Source organism: Malus sylvestris, chromosome 3 (genome assembly GCF_916048215.2).
Source record: "Malus sylvestris chromosome 3, drMalSylv7.2, whole genome shotgun sequence".
Lineage (NCBI taxonomy): Eukaryota > Viridiplantae > Streptophyta > Magnoliopsida > Rosales > Rosaceae > Malus > Malus sylvestris.
In genome coordinates, this window is record NC_062262.1 from 20,503,172 (window position 1) to 20,520,608 (window position 17,437).

General features: G+C 37.0%; 1 protein-coding gene and 1 pseudogene across 4 annotated transcripts; one reads left to right on the plus strand and one right to left on the minus strand.

Moving 5' to 3' along the window:
* Positions 1-544: 544 nt before the first annotated feature.
* LOC126615823 (probable serine/threonine-protein kinase PBL3) lies at positions 545-5,876 on the minus strand. Of its 4 annotated transcripts, XM_050283740.1 has the most exons (7): positions 4,272-4,638; positions 4,015-4,108; positions 3,259-3,584; positions 2,987-3,122; positions 1,827-1,963; positions 1,614-1,737; positions 545-1,183 (listed from the first exon to the last, which is right to left on the minus strand). In XM_050283740.1, the coding sequence occupies exons 1-7, from the start codon at positions 4,350-4,352 to the stop codon at positions 801-803; spliced, it is 1,281 nt and encodes a 426-aa protein (XP_050139697.1). In that variant the 5' UTR covers positions 4,353-4,638; the 3' UTR covers positions 545-800. The 4 variants fall into 4 exon arrangements, with proteins under 4 accessions (XP_050139697.1, XP_050139696.1, XP_050139694.1 ...); XM_050283739.1 differs by lacking the exons at positions 4,015-4,108; positions 4,272-4,638 and adding an exon at positions 5,678-5,876; XM_050283737.1 differs by lacking the exons at positions 4,015-4,108; positions 4,272-4,638 and adding an exon at positions 5,056-5,674.
* A 5,104-nt stretch (positions 5,877-10,980) lies between these two features.
* LOC126615821 (COP9 signalosome complex subunit 2-like) lies at positions 10,981-16,373 on the plus strand (annotated as a pseudogene).
* The last annotated feature ends 1,064 nt before the right edge of the window (positions 16,374-17,437 follow it).

Here is a 17,437-nt window from a genome sequence, read left to right on the forward strand (position 1 = left end):
ATGTCATTCTCTCAAGAGAGAAGGCATAGTATGTATTGATCTTAACGGATCGTCAATGCCCAATTAGTAATCCTATAACCATGAACATCTAGGATATATGTATGAGAGAGAAAAGTCTCATATATCTAACTTCTTTAGATTACAATCTCTCTATTAGACATTCCTTAGACTTTATTGTGCAAACGTATAATTATTTATGAGACATTTGCATACAATATTTATTGCCATTTGACTAAACTAAATAGTTTAATATAGACAATGTGTGTAACATATCAGTCTTGTGATTGAATTTTAGGGCACTTCCAACGATATTTACCCAAAAATCATTCTTACTCCCAAAAAAATAACCGCAAAAAGCTATGGACTGTCAAATGCTCTTTTGATTCTTGGACCTAGAATTTACAATTTGACTCCCTAGAAAAGTTGAACAGTTTCAGTTTTCTTTTTATTTGAAAACTGAAATCAGTACCAGAAGAAAAACCTTCACATACCGAAGAAAAAAGATGGAAATGAAAAACAAGCATATGCATGTTGTAAACAACAATTTGGTTCCCTTAAGAGGGAAGGAAAACTGGAAGCTTTACATACACACAGATTATTAATTCTTGTGATACGTTGTACAATCTCACTATCTCTTTAAGGCAAGTATTAAAACAAAGCGTCTCTTCTTCTGTTTTTACGACTAATCAACCTAGAAGGCACAATTGTGGTAGCTACATATATATGTCTATATATGGAGTATGAAAGTTCCTTCTACGTATGAGGAAAACAAATTTATTCCAATTTTGTATTTGAAATTGTTACGTGTGAGGATGATGGTTCAAGTGCTTGACCCCATGATCGTCTAACTTGTGTTGTTGTGTTCGTAACGTGTCCTTTGGGTGGATTCGTTCCATTGTGGCTAGAACATCAATCATGAGTGGCCTATATTTTGGGTCTGTATGGAAGCACTGTAAAGCAAGTTCAGCTGCAGCTTGGGCTGCTTTCTTCGAGTATTGACCCCCCAACCTTGTGTCCATGATTCTTAAAACTCGTCTACTATCACTTATGAATGGCTTTGCCCAATCCACCAATGTTTCCTCGACACTCCCAGCTCTCTCATCGTCCATTGCTCGTCTCCCTGATAGAAGCTCTAACAAAACAACCCCGAAGCTGTACACATCACTCTTTGGCGACAAGTGACCTGCTCATTTTTAACCATATAATGAACAAAATGTCCTTTAGTAGATGCACTAGTTTCCACACAATACATGATGTTTGAATAGTTATAAGTTAGAGGATCACTTATTTATAATGTCTTTCAGTTCCACCCGCATCCCAGACACTTATTCTCTAGTTTCCTTTTGTTTGTTCTAATTTTTGTTGTCAAAGAACCTTCTAACTATATATAAACGTTTTACTTTGCATGTAATCCGTTAGTAATTAGTGAAATAAGTCAGCGTATGATCGAGTCAATCATCAATTTTATTTACTTTTTAAAATGATGCTAAGATTACATTTTCTTTCTTCCTTCTTTTCTTTCTGTAGCTGAATTTTTGTTTGCGGGTGTTCCTTTTTCCAGGATTACCAGTAAAAATATCACAGATGCTATGCAATTGAAAGACAAGACTGACCTGTAGCAACATATTCTGGTGCAGCGTAGCCTCGAGTTCCAACCACTCTGGTTGAAACATGAGTATTATCTCCAGTAGGACCATCTCTTGCTAACCCAAAATCTGAAAGCCGAGCACTGAAATCCTGCATAAATTAGATTAAAGTTCTGTTAGGCTTGTGATTACAAGTGGCGCAATCGTTCTCAAACTGGAGCTTTTGATGTGCAAGCATACCGAATCAAGTAGAATGTTGGAAGCTTTCAAGTCACGGTAGATGACATTAGCATCTAAACTATGTAAGAAAGATAACCCCCGTGCAACATCAATTGCAATATTCATCCGAACAGCCCAAGTGATGGGTTGAACACCTTCTGCAGAAGAACAAAGAACAACAAGGTAATGATTCAGGAACTTTAAAAAAATGTATATTTGATAAATGTTTCATTTTTGGCAAGTGTTGAAATATACGTTTTCATGAACAGATCAAGGAATAGACAAATTAAAGGGATCAAACCACAGTAAACATAAAGCAGAAACCACAGAGGAATGCTAATATGCGGATTATCTAACCATCCTAGATGCTAAAAGCACAGCAGTCCAATTGCCACACAAGTCCCATGACTAAGAAACCAAAAAATAGATCAAAATATCTGCATTTTCTATCACTAAGAAACCAAAAAAATGTCTCTTTACTGTGGCTACCAATCAATATGTTCAGCAAACAAGTTCCCGAGCTCTAGCCCATTACATGGTCATGGTTAAACAATGGACAGCAGGACACCTAATCAGCCTAAGAACTTCTATAAATATGTCATCAAGGTAAATAAATATGTTCCAGATGTACTATTTTCTTTACAAAGGATGCTACCCCGCGAACAAATCCAGTGAAAACTTCCACTATTTTTGTTATTAAAACTCAAGAGTTAACTGGATGGATGTTAAATCGAGATTCAGTATACATTCGTAAAAAAAAAAACATTTGAAACAACATAATACCAGAGAAAGCTCAAAGTTATAAATGGAAGACCGATTCTCAAAATGCTGAGTTAGTCGACTGCAGGTTAAATTAAGATTTCAGTATTTCACAAGCATAAGCAGTGGGGCATCTAATTTAAAATAGTATAAGCTCCCTAGCAGTAGTAGCAGCCATCATCGATTGATATCGATCCAAATTCAACATCTTACAACACTAAAATTTTAGTCCTTTTCCTGGTTAATTATTGCGATCATTTGTTTGAAGCAATAATTAAATTTTAAGCAGGTAACAAATTAATAAATATATCTATCTATATGTACGATTACCAAGTAACACACTTACTTGCAAATTGGTAAGAAGAAACAACATGAATAATTGAAAATTTGAAATACATAGGGAAAAGGATACTCGTACTCACTTCTAAACAAATGATTCTCCAAACTTCCCCTTGGCATGAACTCATAAACCAGAAGTCTGTTGTCAGATTCTGAGCAATACCCTATGAGTTTCACAAGATTTTCATGGCGAAGCTGACCAAGATAGTTCACTTCTGCCTAAATGGTTGAAAAAAAAAAGATTTGAGCTTCAGATGAGGAATAGAAAGATCAAAATGAAAATAATTACCAGAAAAAAGGGTCAAAAGGAAAACAAGACAAAAAAAAAAAAAAAAAAGGTCCTGGTTGTACATACAAGCCATTCCTTGTGGCCTTGAAAGCTTTCTCGCTTGAGCCTCTTGATGGCCACCACTAACCCAGTTCCAGGTTTAGTGGGAGCTAATGTGTTTGCATCAATCCATCCTTTATATACCCACCCAAACCCTCCCTCTCCGAGCAGACTCTCTGGGCGGAAGTTCCTAGTAGCATTTTTGAGATCACTGAAACTGAAGGACTTGAGGTTGGTAGGGACGGATATATCAGCTTTGGATGCTACTAAAGCTTGATTCAAATTCCCAGACGTTGACTGCTGCGAGCAAGAGCTACTATCCATCTGTTGCTTGCCATTAGACTTTGTACTTCCTAAAAGGTGAAAGAGGTAAGAAAGCTACAAAAATATCACCTTCAAATTTCTCTGCATGAGAAATAGCGATAAACTTAAACAAATAAATAGACAAATGACCACAGTGAAGTGCACCCATATGAATATTAATAAGCTCTTCAGACTGCAGTCCAAACAAAAACAGACAATATGCAGAACAGTTAAAGATTACTGAAACTACATTTATCAAGAAAACAAATAAGTATAAGAGCTTAGACTACACATCAACACATGTCAAGGCCTTTTCAGTACTGCCATCAGAAACAGTCAGTGCTGATTAGTTGGTAATTAAGACTATGAGACCATGATTTGTAGGATCAGATGATCAGATCATATGTTCAAGATACCCAGGAAAAGTACAAAATAATGTCACATGGACATCTCATAAAGAGGAATGATTATTGGCCAGACCTGATAGGCCCAAATGGCTCGATAATAGACCCCTCCTCTCGGCCTTAGAAGAATAAAAGAATCCCAGACTCGCCTTAACTAATAGGAGATGGGACTATAACAGAAAAGAAGGAAATAAGAATAGAGAAATGTATAAAAAGATAAGGATAATATGATCAATTGAAGTCATGGCTCCCTTGAAACATTTCTTGATAGGGTGGTTAAAGCATTTATTAGTCATATGGTAATATAACAAAGAGAAATGTAGTGTCGATTACGTTTGTCATGGGTATAAATGTTTGGGGAAGGGAAGTGACTTCCACACTCCTTTTTTCTCCACCTGCACGACCTATAAACATATTAAACAAAAAAAAACAGGGGTGTGTAGAAGGAGAAAGGGTGTGCCGAAATCAGTTCTCTTTGGGGAATGCTAGCAACTTTCTCTCTAACCTCCCCATGCCATGTGTCCTTTCTTTTACAAACATGAGAAGAGGGAGAAGGGAGAAGGGAGAATGTCCAAATGACAAGGTCAGAGAATGTTTCACATTCCCCTAAATGTTTAGCAGATATAAAATAATACAAACACGGCTGTATCACATTATCTTAAATACTTCAAAAAGAAAAACACACAAAACAGTATAGGTGCTGCCTTGCTGTGCTGGTACAACCGTTAGATTCATAAGCATGGTAAAAAGATCATCTTTATACAAGAAAAGGAGGAAAGAAAATCTTTAAAAACCCATTTTATGTTATATACAAATGGTATTGAGGAGGGGTAAACTGAATACACAACGTCGAGTGTGGGGTGGGAATTATCGTAACCATTTGAGCTAAAAGTGCATTCCAACACTTGATGCGCATAGGTTTCTTGAAATTTATAGAGATGATACCTAGGATCTCTTGAAAATTGTAAACAGCAGATAATCACGCAGCATCAAATTCAGATTGGAAGGAAGAAGAGGGAAGCAAGCAAACAGAAAAACACCCAAGAAAATATGAGAGAAGTTAGCGGCATGGCATATAGATACTGTTATAGTTTGTAGCTGTAGAGTAGTAGGATACCAGAGAAGTTGATGGAAGAAGCATGAGCACACTTGGTAGATTTTCTGCAGCAGTTTCCCATCATCGATTAAGCTAGAACGATACATCAATCAATCATGTACGTCTACTTGTAGCAGCAGCAGGCATCCATCAGGTAAGGAGGAGGAGGAGGAGGGCTGGCAAATAAGGGAAAGAAAGAAACGTGCAGGCAAGAGAGAGAGAGAGAGAGAGAGAAGAAAGGTCTTCCATTGACATTTGACATTTGACATTTGACATTTGACATTTATGACACTTTGAAACTAAGCAGAAGAACAAGTATCTGCTTAGTCAATGGAAGAATTCAGAAAATATTGGCCGGATGAATCACTTGTGTGGAAAAGTATTTTTAAAGATAATAATAATAATATTGGTCCCACATCCATCTCCATATGAATCTGGTTTTGAAGAGACAGAGCATGTGTTTCATGTTAAACTGCTACATCACCACAGCACACACTCACGGCACACTGGATTTAAAACTTCAAACTTAAAACTTAAAACTTGAACTACACAACACATTTAAATAAACATTCTATAAACGAAACTCGACCATCACCCGTGCATTTCATTCATACGCATTGAATTGAGCAAGAAAAATGCATACTTGCACAAGAAAAATAAAAAGAACCAACTCCTCCCCCAGATTTGAAAGATGTCAATTGCCAAGCCCTCCTCCAACTCCAAGCTGCAGATTATCTGATATCAAATCAAAACCCTAATTTCTTGGACCCCTAAATCCCTAAAATTCATTAATATCAGAAATTCATAGTGTAATTGACTAGGTAAAAGAAGAGGCTCCAGAGGAATGAGGACGATGATTGATTAACTGTGTATTTGACAAAATATGATAGTTGTATGATATTAAAAAATTACTTATTGAAATATTTTAGAGATGTTGGAGGAAGTTGTATTTGCATCCAAATCTGAGGGTACAAATTGTAATTTACCCTTTATTAAATAGTTAAAAATTTAGGTATATTCAATTAGAATTTTTTTTAAACGAAAATTATTATCTACAACAAGGGGTGGGGAGTGGGCTATGTCTTACATTGGGTTAGCACTAATGTGATTGAAATTCGTTTTTGGCGAGAATTGAACCTAAGTTCTTTCACTTATAAGTGAAGAAGAATATCATTAGACCGCAGTTCTAAATTGTTTTAATATTATGCGAGTGTGTTTGGGTTTTCATGGGTTGGGATTTTATAAACCAACGTTGGTTACACAACGTTAAGGACAATCAAAATCACATGGGTTGTTAAGGACAATGCCCACATCATGAGACCAATATTAGCAGATTAATGTTGCTTGACTTCTTTATTTTTTTTGTTTGTTGACTGACCAATGCATATTTCTTTTAATTGTCTCTTTTTGTTGACATGGTGCCACTAACCAAAGACATTTGCATTAAAAAGGATATGTGTCTTATGCAAGTTTATATAATCAGTTTTAAAAGATGTATTTGAATGCATGATGATTTGGTGTTCAAATACTTTAGTATTCGAAACCGTAAAACAGCAAGAACCAAATCGGAATCGGTGTAGACCGAACCGTACAGTTCTAGTAATAAATTTAAGCGGAACCTCACCGAACCGAATTGTTAATATTTTCCGGTTCCGGTTTCGATTTAGGGGTGGAATTGCACCGTGACCACCCTTAACAATGCTTGCTCCTCCTTTCTCTGTTCACCTTTTATCCAACTCTCTCTTTGCTCAACCATTTTTTAGGCTTTTAGAAAAATCTGTGTCTGTTGTGTTGTGAGAATAAACTGTTGTAACATAAAATTGTTAAATGTTTGGTAAACTTCTTTTGTAAAAAGGCTTTTAACAAAAAATAAAAATAAAAATTACCCTCAAGGAATACCGGAACTCCTACGCGCGAGCAGTGGACAATCATCCATCAATCAAGTTAAAGGTACCCAAAATAGGTATTTATTCAAAACCTATTTCATTCATCCTCATCAAATCTTCTCCACAAGGTAACCCCCTAAACATTCTTTTCAAATTATATTATTAGCTAATTAATTGATTTATTACCTAATTAATCTATTAATTGGCTAATTAACTACAAATTACACCCAAAAATGCCACAAAGAGCCGGTCACCATCTCTCCAAAGGGGGCTGGCCATGCCTTATATACTACCCCATTTTCTTTAAAAACCGAAGTTCTACACTCTTGCAAAATTCTCAAAATTCTCTAAACATTTTTCTCTCGAAATTCTAACTTTGGCATCGGAGGTTCTTCGGCCAAAGCCCCCCATTCATCGTGGGCACATGAGGCTCTTGGCCTTTACCTAAGGTGTTATTTGTTTTGTATGTACAATTTTGTCCAAGAACAAGGAGGAAGAAATTTGCATCCACAAATTGGTGTTTTCGATTGCGCGATTTCCAGCACAACGAAGCTACTGACAAGGTGCTCAGATGAGACATGACCAACATAAGCGGGTCATCTTTCACTGACAAGATTGAGCAGACAAGACTATCCACATAGATTTTCGAATACAAAGATTACTTCTGTTCCAACAAATGTAGTAGCTCAGCATAATAGGGCTCTTTGGGGGCAAATGAGTACCAGAATGACACACTAGCCCAACTACCAAGAATCGGGGGCAGACTTTGTTCTCAACACTCCAGATGATTTAATACTGAAGCAGCACATCACCAGTAGCCGAGTATCACGGACCTAGTGGTTTAATTCCTCCTGCTGCGCACAACCTGGCCCAAGCCAGCCCCAACTATGCTTTCATAACCGTACCTACCTGCTCCCGACAGCCATTAATCTATCAACATGGCTCATAATTGTGCCAATCTTGCACCACGGCTCCCAGTTGTGCCGATCTTGCCATGTGGCTCCCCAACACCCATCTGGGTAAGCTTTCCAGTGCGAGATGGTAAACTAATTGCTCTCCAGTGCAAGAGGGTAAACTAATTCCCCGACACATATATGGGTCCGCTCTCCAATGCAAGAGGATAACTTAATTGCTATTCAGTGCGAGAGGGTAAACCAATCCCCCGACACCTATATGGGTAAGCTCTTCACTACGAGAGGATAAACTAATTGCTCTCCAGTGCGAGAGGGTAAACCAATTCCCCGACACCTATGTGGGTAATCTCTTCAATGCGAAAGGGGTAAACTAATTGCTCTCCAATGCGAGAGGGTAAACCAATTATCCGACACCCATATGGCTAAGCTCTATGGCGTGAGAGTGTAAACTAATTGCTCTCCAGTGCAAGAGGGTAAACTAATTGCTCTCCAGTGTAAGAGGGTAAACTAATTGTTTTTCAGTGCGAGAGGGTAAACCAATTGCTCTCCAGTGCGAGAGAGTAAACTAATTACTCTCCAGTACGAGAGGGTAAACTAATTCCTCGACACCCATATGGGTAAGCTCTTCAGTGCGAGAAGGCTATATAGCTCAAAAGATCGATGCTTGAAGACTAACTAGGCAGTGAATGGTCAGAGGGCAGCAACCACTTTGCACTCAATAGTTCGCTCATCTACACTTCATCTTCAGCAGCTCCATCATTGGCTGCTCCATTTACGGCAATTGAGAAATCCAACTCAAGCAGTTTCCTCATTTTTGGGAAGCAGCCCAAACATTGGTCCATGCCATGCCACTTCCTTGACCCATGCCGAGCCAATCCTTAGCTTCAGTCAAGTCGAGTAACACAAGTAATGGCCCATGCCACACCACCTCCTTGGCTCATGCCAAGCCAACTCCTGGCCCATACCAGTTGATGTGCCGCACCACCCTGATGGCTGCCCCATGGCAGCACCACCCAAGAAGAAGACAAGGAGAATTAAGTTTTTCTTATATCGGTGCGGTGCGGAAAAGACAAAGAAATCAACTGAAGACGGTTCTTTGAAAGCAAACAAATAAGAGTGTTAGGGAAGGGGGAACAAATATCCTCTAGTTTTCTCTCTTTCTTGTAAGGATAAATAATTGCCCTCCAAAGTTGATGCTAGGGAAGGGGGAACAAATATCCTCTAGTTTTCTCTCTTTCTTGTAGGGATAAATAATTACCCTCCGAAGTTGATTTAATCCCCTACTTAAGGTAGGCTTAAATAGGCTTTGGAGGCAATTTATTTCCCTTTCCTAGAAGAATCTAAATCCAAGTCCAAGTGAGAATTTGCATCAAAGTTGGAGATGTCTACACCTGCTGCCCTTTCTTGTGAGCAGTCCAACAGGTGTGGGGGGCATTTGTGGAACAAAAAATAATCAAGAAAAATATGGAGGCGATAAGTGGATTCTAGGGTAAAAATGACAAAATTACCCTCAAGGAACACCGGAACTCCTACGCGCGAGTAATGGACAATCATTCATCAATCAAGTCAAAAGTGCCCAAAATATATATTTATTCAAAACCTATTTCATCCATCCTCATCAAATCTTCTCCACAAGGTAACCCCAAAACATTCCTTTCAAATTATATTAATTAGCTAATTAATTGATTTATTACCTAATTAATCTATTAATTGGCTAATTAACTACAAATTACACCAAAAAATGCCATAAAGGGTCGGTCACCATCTCTCCAAAGGGGGCCGGCCATGCTTTATATACACTACCCCATTTTCTCTAAAAACCGAAGTTCTACACTCTTGCAAAATTCTCCAAATATTTTTCTCTCGAAATTCTAACTTTGGCATCGGAAGTTCTTCGACCAAAGCCCCCCGTCAAAAATCAACGTGGGCGCGTTGAGGCTTTTAGCCTTTGACCTAAGGTGTTATTTGTTTTGTAAGTGCAATTTTGTCCAAGAACAAGGAGGAAGAAGTTTGCATCCACAATAGTTTTTTTGAAAGTATGGTAGACCCTATTCCTACTTTTCTATTGATATTGGGATCAGTTTTTTAAAAACTTATATTTTTTTTTGTTTTACCAAAGACATTTGGTGTTCCAGGTTTTTTAATAAGCTTCTTTTTTATATAGAAGCACCACAACCCCAAACCAGCCTTAAGAGTTCAAAACCAAAAAACTTACAGGTTTGTCAATGCTGCTCTCAACTCCATTACTGTCGGCGATACCAGCCTAGCATAAAGAATGTTTGGAGACAGGATTAGCAATACCATACTTTTCAGGAGGTCTCGTTAAGACCACTTATCGAAGCACATAGTCCATACGAGTCTGATTTAGTTTCATTAAAGTTAGTCCTTGCTCGCACCAAACACGGACTAGTAATTCTAATTAAACCAGTTCAGTCTTGTGAAGGGCAAATAAACGAGCCCTAAAAAGAGGGTTAAGCTTCCAACCAACCAACGTTTTTTGGATTAACAAATTTTTTCTAAAGATATTATGAATGCCCAAACATTTTTGTATAAACAGTTTTTTTGTTGGATTTGCAAAATGCTAATGGTATCTAGCTTATGAGCAGGGCCGTCTCTGACATTTTGGGGGCCCTGTGTGAATTTAATAAAAAGGCCCTCCTTATTTAAAAAAAATAAAAGTTGTTGGACAATATCCATACAAAGCTCAACAATCAATATCCAAACTTAATTAAAATCAGCATCCCTCTTACTAATTGAATAATCTCCAAAATAAAGTCATGATTTTGGGTTCATCTATAAAAAAAATGGAGCACAGTTGAAATAGAGATATGAAAATACGTTTGTATTTGTGGAAGAAAGTAATACACAAATTATTTTTATTGCTTAATAGAAAAGTGAAAGAAAGTAGTACACAAGTATTTTATTGTTAAAAAAAAAGCAAAAAAAATTAATATATTAAATTCAAGCTCCGCTTAACCCATTGTAATAATGATGATTTTTCTTTTCAGCTTAAAATTTTTTTTATTAGAAATTTATACTCATGTATAATATAAGGGAAGATCAAAAAATTTGGGATCCGTAAAAATCCGGAGCCTTGTGCCACTGCACTTTTTGCACACCCCAACACCCCTCTGTCTATGAGCATTGCTACGATTATGAGCCGAATAAAAAAGAGTTAACGAAAATTCATCATTTTGGCTGGTTGCCTCTTCAAAATTTCTTTCTAAATACATTTTCAAAATCAAAAGGTTCTAATTTGTCGGCATCAGAATGTTCTGACCTTTGAATGGATTTCTCAATTCAACATAGGGCGATGTCCTCTTCCCCGATAATTTAGGAGTCATTTTCTATTTCGATAGGGTTTTTTTTTTAATTTCAACTTTGATAGTTAACCTAACAACAAAAAAATAAAAAAAAATTAAAATCACCCATTGAAAAATCCTCTTTCTCCTCTATAATGCGGAAGAACGAACCCTCTTTCTCCTCGATCTCTCTCTACTCTGCTCTGATTTCAGTCGCTCCTGAATCCTGAGCGCTTTGAAAACCCAAAATTCCATCTTGGTTCTGATCAGTCATGGCCTCCGGTATCTCTCTCTCTTTCATCGCAAAAGTCGTTCTTGTGATTAGGGATTTTAAAGAGTATTGACGGAAGTGAGTGAATGCCGCATTCTCTATGTATAATGGCATTGCGTCTTGTTTATGTGTTTGTATGCAGATGCTGATATGGAGGATTACGGATTCGAGTATTCGGATGAGGAGCCTGAGGAACAAGATGTCGACATTGAGAACCAATATTACAACTCTAAACGTACGACTAGGTTTTCAGTTTTTACTCAGCCTTTTATATGGTTTTATTTTCCTAACTTCAACAAAAAAAATTCAGGTTTGGTTGAGACAGACCCAGAAGGAGCACTTTCGGGATTCGATGAAGTAGTTCGCATGGAGCCTGAGAAGGCCGAGTGGTGAGTAACGTGATAATTTTGTGCTCTAAAATGTCAATGAGTTTTAGCAACCCCTAGAAATTTAAATTGTCCCTTTGCTATTTGTGCTTTCCGTTTGCTGTATGTTTAGAGTGAAGGAGAAGGAGACGTTAATATGAGTTAGGATTCAGTGAGAAATCAGCATAATCTTGAGTGTCTGGGCGAGAAGGAGAAGTGAGCTCCTTATTGATTGTATCAATCCGCTGAGTGTCTTAATGATTTGTGTTTCTTGTGTTCTCCTCTGGTATTTTTTCACAATACCCTCACCATTCAATTTGTGTTTCTTGTGTCTTAATGAGTGTCTTGGCTTTCCTACTAAATTCAGTGGTTGGATTTTTGTTTTATTTGTTTAAGTTGGTGGAAGTTTGTGGGGGGTAATAGGCAGAGGGTCCGATTTCAGAGGTTACTTGGCTGGGGGTAGCTCCCTGCAGATGCTGATTCCTAGTTTACATTACTTTCTAGAAATCACCAAGAATGTTTTTGGTTTTATTGCTCCCACATCCTCATATCTACACTTGTCAGGCCAACTCTGTTTTTTGGCTGTATTGCAAGGTGTGTGGATTCTGTGTATTTTCCTTATAATTTGAAGGTTGGTGGTAATCTACAGTTTGAAGGTGAAGAGTTTTTTTTTTTTTTCACTGTTAGGAGGGTTGGAGAGGGCTTGCCGGTTCCTTTCAGAACATATATAGTGAGTTGAAATTTTGATGGGTCAGGTGGTTTACATTCAAATCTTATGGTAGCTTCTTTTGCAAAAGATTGGCTTCCTTTAGTTTTGCGCTTAGTTTAGTATTAGCAATTTGTCGGTTAACTTTTTATGGTAAACAATCTGGTGGTTGGTTTTTTGGAGCATAAATGGAGAATTTTTTAGGATTTCAAAAGGGTTTGTTTGGAAGATCTTTGGGATTGAGTTAGATTTGGTCAGCGTTGTTGCATCCGTTTGTATGTTCTGTTAGATTTCCTAGCTGTTATGGCATAGTGTTTTTAAGTAGTTATTTATTTATTTATTTTATTTTGTGCTATCAGGCCTTTAGGGTGTTTTGGTTTTATTGTTTCTTATTGTAATTTTTATGTGAATGCGTGTTTAACATTTATTTTACATAGCTTTTGTTATTAATATCGTTTCTTCTTGTTGTTCTTGTTATAATTAATAATAATTGTTGTAATAATAATAATAATAATAATTAATATGTTACTGGGGATTTAAAGCTTTGAAGCAAACCGTGAAGCTCTATTATCGTCTGGGGAGGTATAAAGAAATGATGGATGCATACAGGGTGATGTTGACTTACATCAAATCAGCAGTAACAAGAAATTACAGTGAAAAGTGTATAAACAATATATTATGGATTTTGTTTCTGGTTCAGCTAGTCAGAACTTTAGTCTACTGCAAGAGTTCTATCAGACCACTCTAAAGGCCCTTGAAGAGGCAAAGAATGAGGTCAGAATATAACTTTAGTTTTGTCATAAGTTTTTTCTTTCTAATATGATACTATATTCTGTTGTCTTGGTGCAGAGACTCTGGTTTAAGACTAATCTTAAGCTTTGCAAAATTTGGTTTGATATGGGCGAATATGGGCGAATGAGCAAGGTAATATGTCTGTTTGGATGATACCTTTTAGTATCATATTATGCTGATTGTGATCCTGAGAGTAACCTGTGTTGAAATATTAGATTTTGAAGGAACTCCATAAATCTTGTCAAAAAGAAGATGGTACCGATGACCAAAAGAAGGGAAGTCAACTTCTAGAGGTTTATGCTATTGAAATTCAAATGTACACCGAGACTAAAACTAACAAAAAGCTCAAGGTAAGAATCTTCAATTAATGACATGCATGTTAAAACTCTGTAGTTTGCTCTTTACTCTCTGTCATATGCATTTTTTTGCCAATCTGTGATGTAGGACTCAGATTAATTAAAGAACAAAGATAGAAATAGTAAATAAATTATTAATTCCAACATTGGTGATACTTATCACTGATGGAGGACAAATAATAACAAACTTCAAAAGAAATTTCATTATTTACTTAAGTTTGAGTTGGTCAACTTTGGTTTTCAGGTGTTATTTCATGTACATTCAGGTGTTATTTGATATACCCTTTTTTTCCAATTTCGCAACTGTTCAAAAGTGTAATGTCAGGGCAAGCACCGCTTGCATATATAAAACAAAATTTATATAGTCAAACATTTGCATGCACAATTTTGAAAGATCGTGTTTGTATGCGTCATGATCATTAGTCAATATTATCAACAATTATGATTATAAAAGTTTATCATGATGGTGTAACAACATATACGTATTGCTTAAGGGGGATGTATCCCATTTAAAGTATAAGGGAAGAAAGCCTCACCATAAATGAATTCTAACGAGAGAATATAGTGTACCTTGTGTGCCAGATTTTGTAAAAGGTTAACAATGCCACCTTACCATTGTCCTTGTAGTGAATAATTCATCAAGAAATGTATTTTTCATTATTATCTGTGTTTCTTTGTTCCGTTATGATTTGGCAACATCTGACTCTAGATTGAATGCAGCAATTATACCAAAAAGCTCTTGCAATCAAGTCAGCCATACCTCATCCTAGGATCATGGGAATAATTCGAGAGTGTGGGGGTAAGATGCATATGGCAGAGCGTCAGTGGGCAGATGCAGCCACAGATTTTTTTGAAGCCTTTAAGAACTATGATGAAGCTGGGAACCAGAGGCGTATACAATGCTTAAAGTATGCTCTCTAGTGGACACTCTCTCTGTCTCTCTCTCATGTGTATGTGTGTGTATAGAGTGTTGATAGTTTTAAAGTAGAGGTCAAGCTATTAATTCTTTGCACTATAATCTACGAGGCGTGTGAAACTTAGATTGTAAGGTTTATTAATGATGAAATATATGCCAGCTCAACCATGAATCAGACTTGAAGTCTTAATATGTACGAAATTTATGGAGACATGGTCCAATGTATTACTATTTGGATAATAAATACCATAATTGGGATGTAAGATGATGAATCTTTATGCCAAGGGTATGTTTGACATTGTCGACAAATAAGTGTTTTTAAAGCATAAAAATGTACTATCCAATTCGTAGCATGTTTTGATGTGTCTCAGACAGGTGCCTGGGTATGGATGTGCATATAATTTTTTAGTGTTATATGATAAGAACCTTGAATCACAAAATGATGAAAACTCCTTCGGTTAAAATCATCCTCTGTGTTTGTGTTTCTTAATTGCATGACTAAAAATCCTTAGGTTGGTATAGTGCAGCCATCCATGAGTTGATTTGAACTGGGTTATACAACAGATTTAGTTTATGGAAGTATTACGCAGGGTTTACTAATTTGTCCATATTCAATGTGCATTGCTTGACAGGTACTTGGTTCTGGCAAATATGCTGATGGAGTCGGAAGTTAATCCATTTGATGGTCAAGAAGCAAAGCCGTAAGTATGCAATATTGTTTTATTTATTTCAAGTTTTTGCATCTCCCTTTGTTCTTATAATTTCTCTTCCACAGGTATAAAAATGATCCCGAGATCTTGGCAATGACAAATCTGATTGCAGCATATCAACGGAATGAGATATTGGAGTTTGAGAAGATTCTTAAGGTATTATTCTCCAATAAACTGATGTTACGTTTATTTATCCTAGGTGTTTGTGTGTTGCTTTCAAGTTTCCGTTGTCTATTTCTTCCCTGAGTTGAGTTGGTATCTGTACACCCTCAGAGTAATAGGAGGACAATTATGGATGATCCATTCATTCGAAACTATATTGAAGATCTGCTGAAGAATGTTAGGACACAAGTGCTGCTCAAACTTATGAAGCCGTACACGAGAATTCGGATTCCCTTCATATCAAAGGTGATCCATAGGTTCTGTCCTGTTGTATTTGTTTTCCATTGCATTTTTGTGCTTGTCTAATTTTTAACTCTTTGCAAATACTTGATGGGTTTGATTTTATATTTTAATTTAAATGTGTATTTCCAATATGGCCTGTAAACTTACCATTATGAATTTGTGAGCTTCCTCATATCACCTGTTGATGTTCAGGAACTTAATGTGCCGGAGAAAGATGTGGAGCAACTCTTGGTTTCACTTATATTGGATAACAGAATTGATGGACATATTGATCAGGTGAATCGGCTCTTAGAGCGTGGCAACAAGTATGTTTGCTTGACTTACACTTTTTTAATACTTAATCCATGCATACTTGTTCACGGTAGATGTCAATGCTTTCTCTTATCGATTACCACTGATTAATCCACACACATTGTGTAGGTCAAAGGGAATGAAGAAGTATGCTGCTGTAGATAAATGGAACACTCAGCTAAGGTCTCTTTACCAGACTAACAGTAACCGAGTATATTGAGAGTCGCATATATCGCTTATGATCTCTGGACTGTGCCTTATGTAATGGCTGAGTTGAGGTCCAACTTTTACCCCTTTTGGAGGACAAAATGCTGGATGAGCTGTGAATAGACGTGATTTTTGAGCTTGATAGTTTCATGTATAAGCTGATTTATTGAGTAGTATATTCTCAAGTATTTTGGAGTAAGTAGAACCATTTTTTGACATTCAATTGTGTCACATTGTTGGTAGGCAGTGCTTAGGAGGGTTTTTTAATGGTGCTGCTGCGTCGTCACTTTGAAATCAGCTATGGGTTCTCTTTGGAGAAAATTATTCCACACTACGAAGCATTGGATGGTCTAGATTGGTTTGGATTATGGGTCCAATTGTGGTCCTCTGAATCCAGCCATTTAATGCTCGTAGCATTTAATGTTACGGGGTGGAACCACACTTTTTGGTACATGCTTGCAGCTGGTTTTTTGGTTCCAATTCTTGAAATTCATCGACAAGTTCAAAATTACTTGGAATTTGAATTAAAAATATGTAAAATTGTAGCAACGGTCTCCTATTAATTGGAAATTTTGACAAACAGTCAATTTCGGAGGCACTATTTGAATTTTAGCCAAACTTTCCAATTTCTTATAATTCTAACAAAAAACTAGAGTAAAAAGTCTTAATGGCCCTTATTGCTAATCCTCTCCATTGGCTTTTTGGCAGTGCGGAAAAACCAACCAACGCGTAGAACATCCATATCTTATGTAACCCTGTAGTTCGAAACTGAGAGGTGTATGTTGAATTGCCACCGCCACCATCAACCATCCATTGAATCCAATCCTTAGCCATCATAGCACCTCCACCACATCATCATTGCTACAGCAGTTTGGTCTCACCTCTGTGCCGCTAGCATCATCTACTAGTAGTAGTATTCATGCTACTAGGTATCTTCGTTTCCTTGTTAAATATATATTCTGGTTATATCACGCCATCCACCAGCTTTACCAATTTTGTTCAGTTATTGGCCGAATACTTAACCTTGCCTCTCGGCTATTTCTTGATATGAAACGTAAACCAGCACCTCCCTTAGATTTCTAGCACTGCGGAATGGTCCAATAAAGGATGAGAAAAGGGTCGTTGCCGACCTAGGACCAATGCTTGCTGTCCTACTATCTTAACAATCGTAGCGGCTCAAGCTTGTGAGAAAGGAGAGAGCAAGAGAAAGACGGAGAGGATTCGTATTATTAAGGATAATTATAACTTTTTATCTGAGTTTTTCGTTAGAATTATAAGAAGT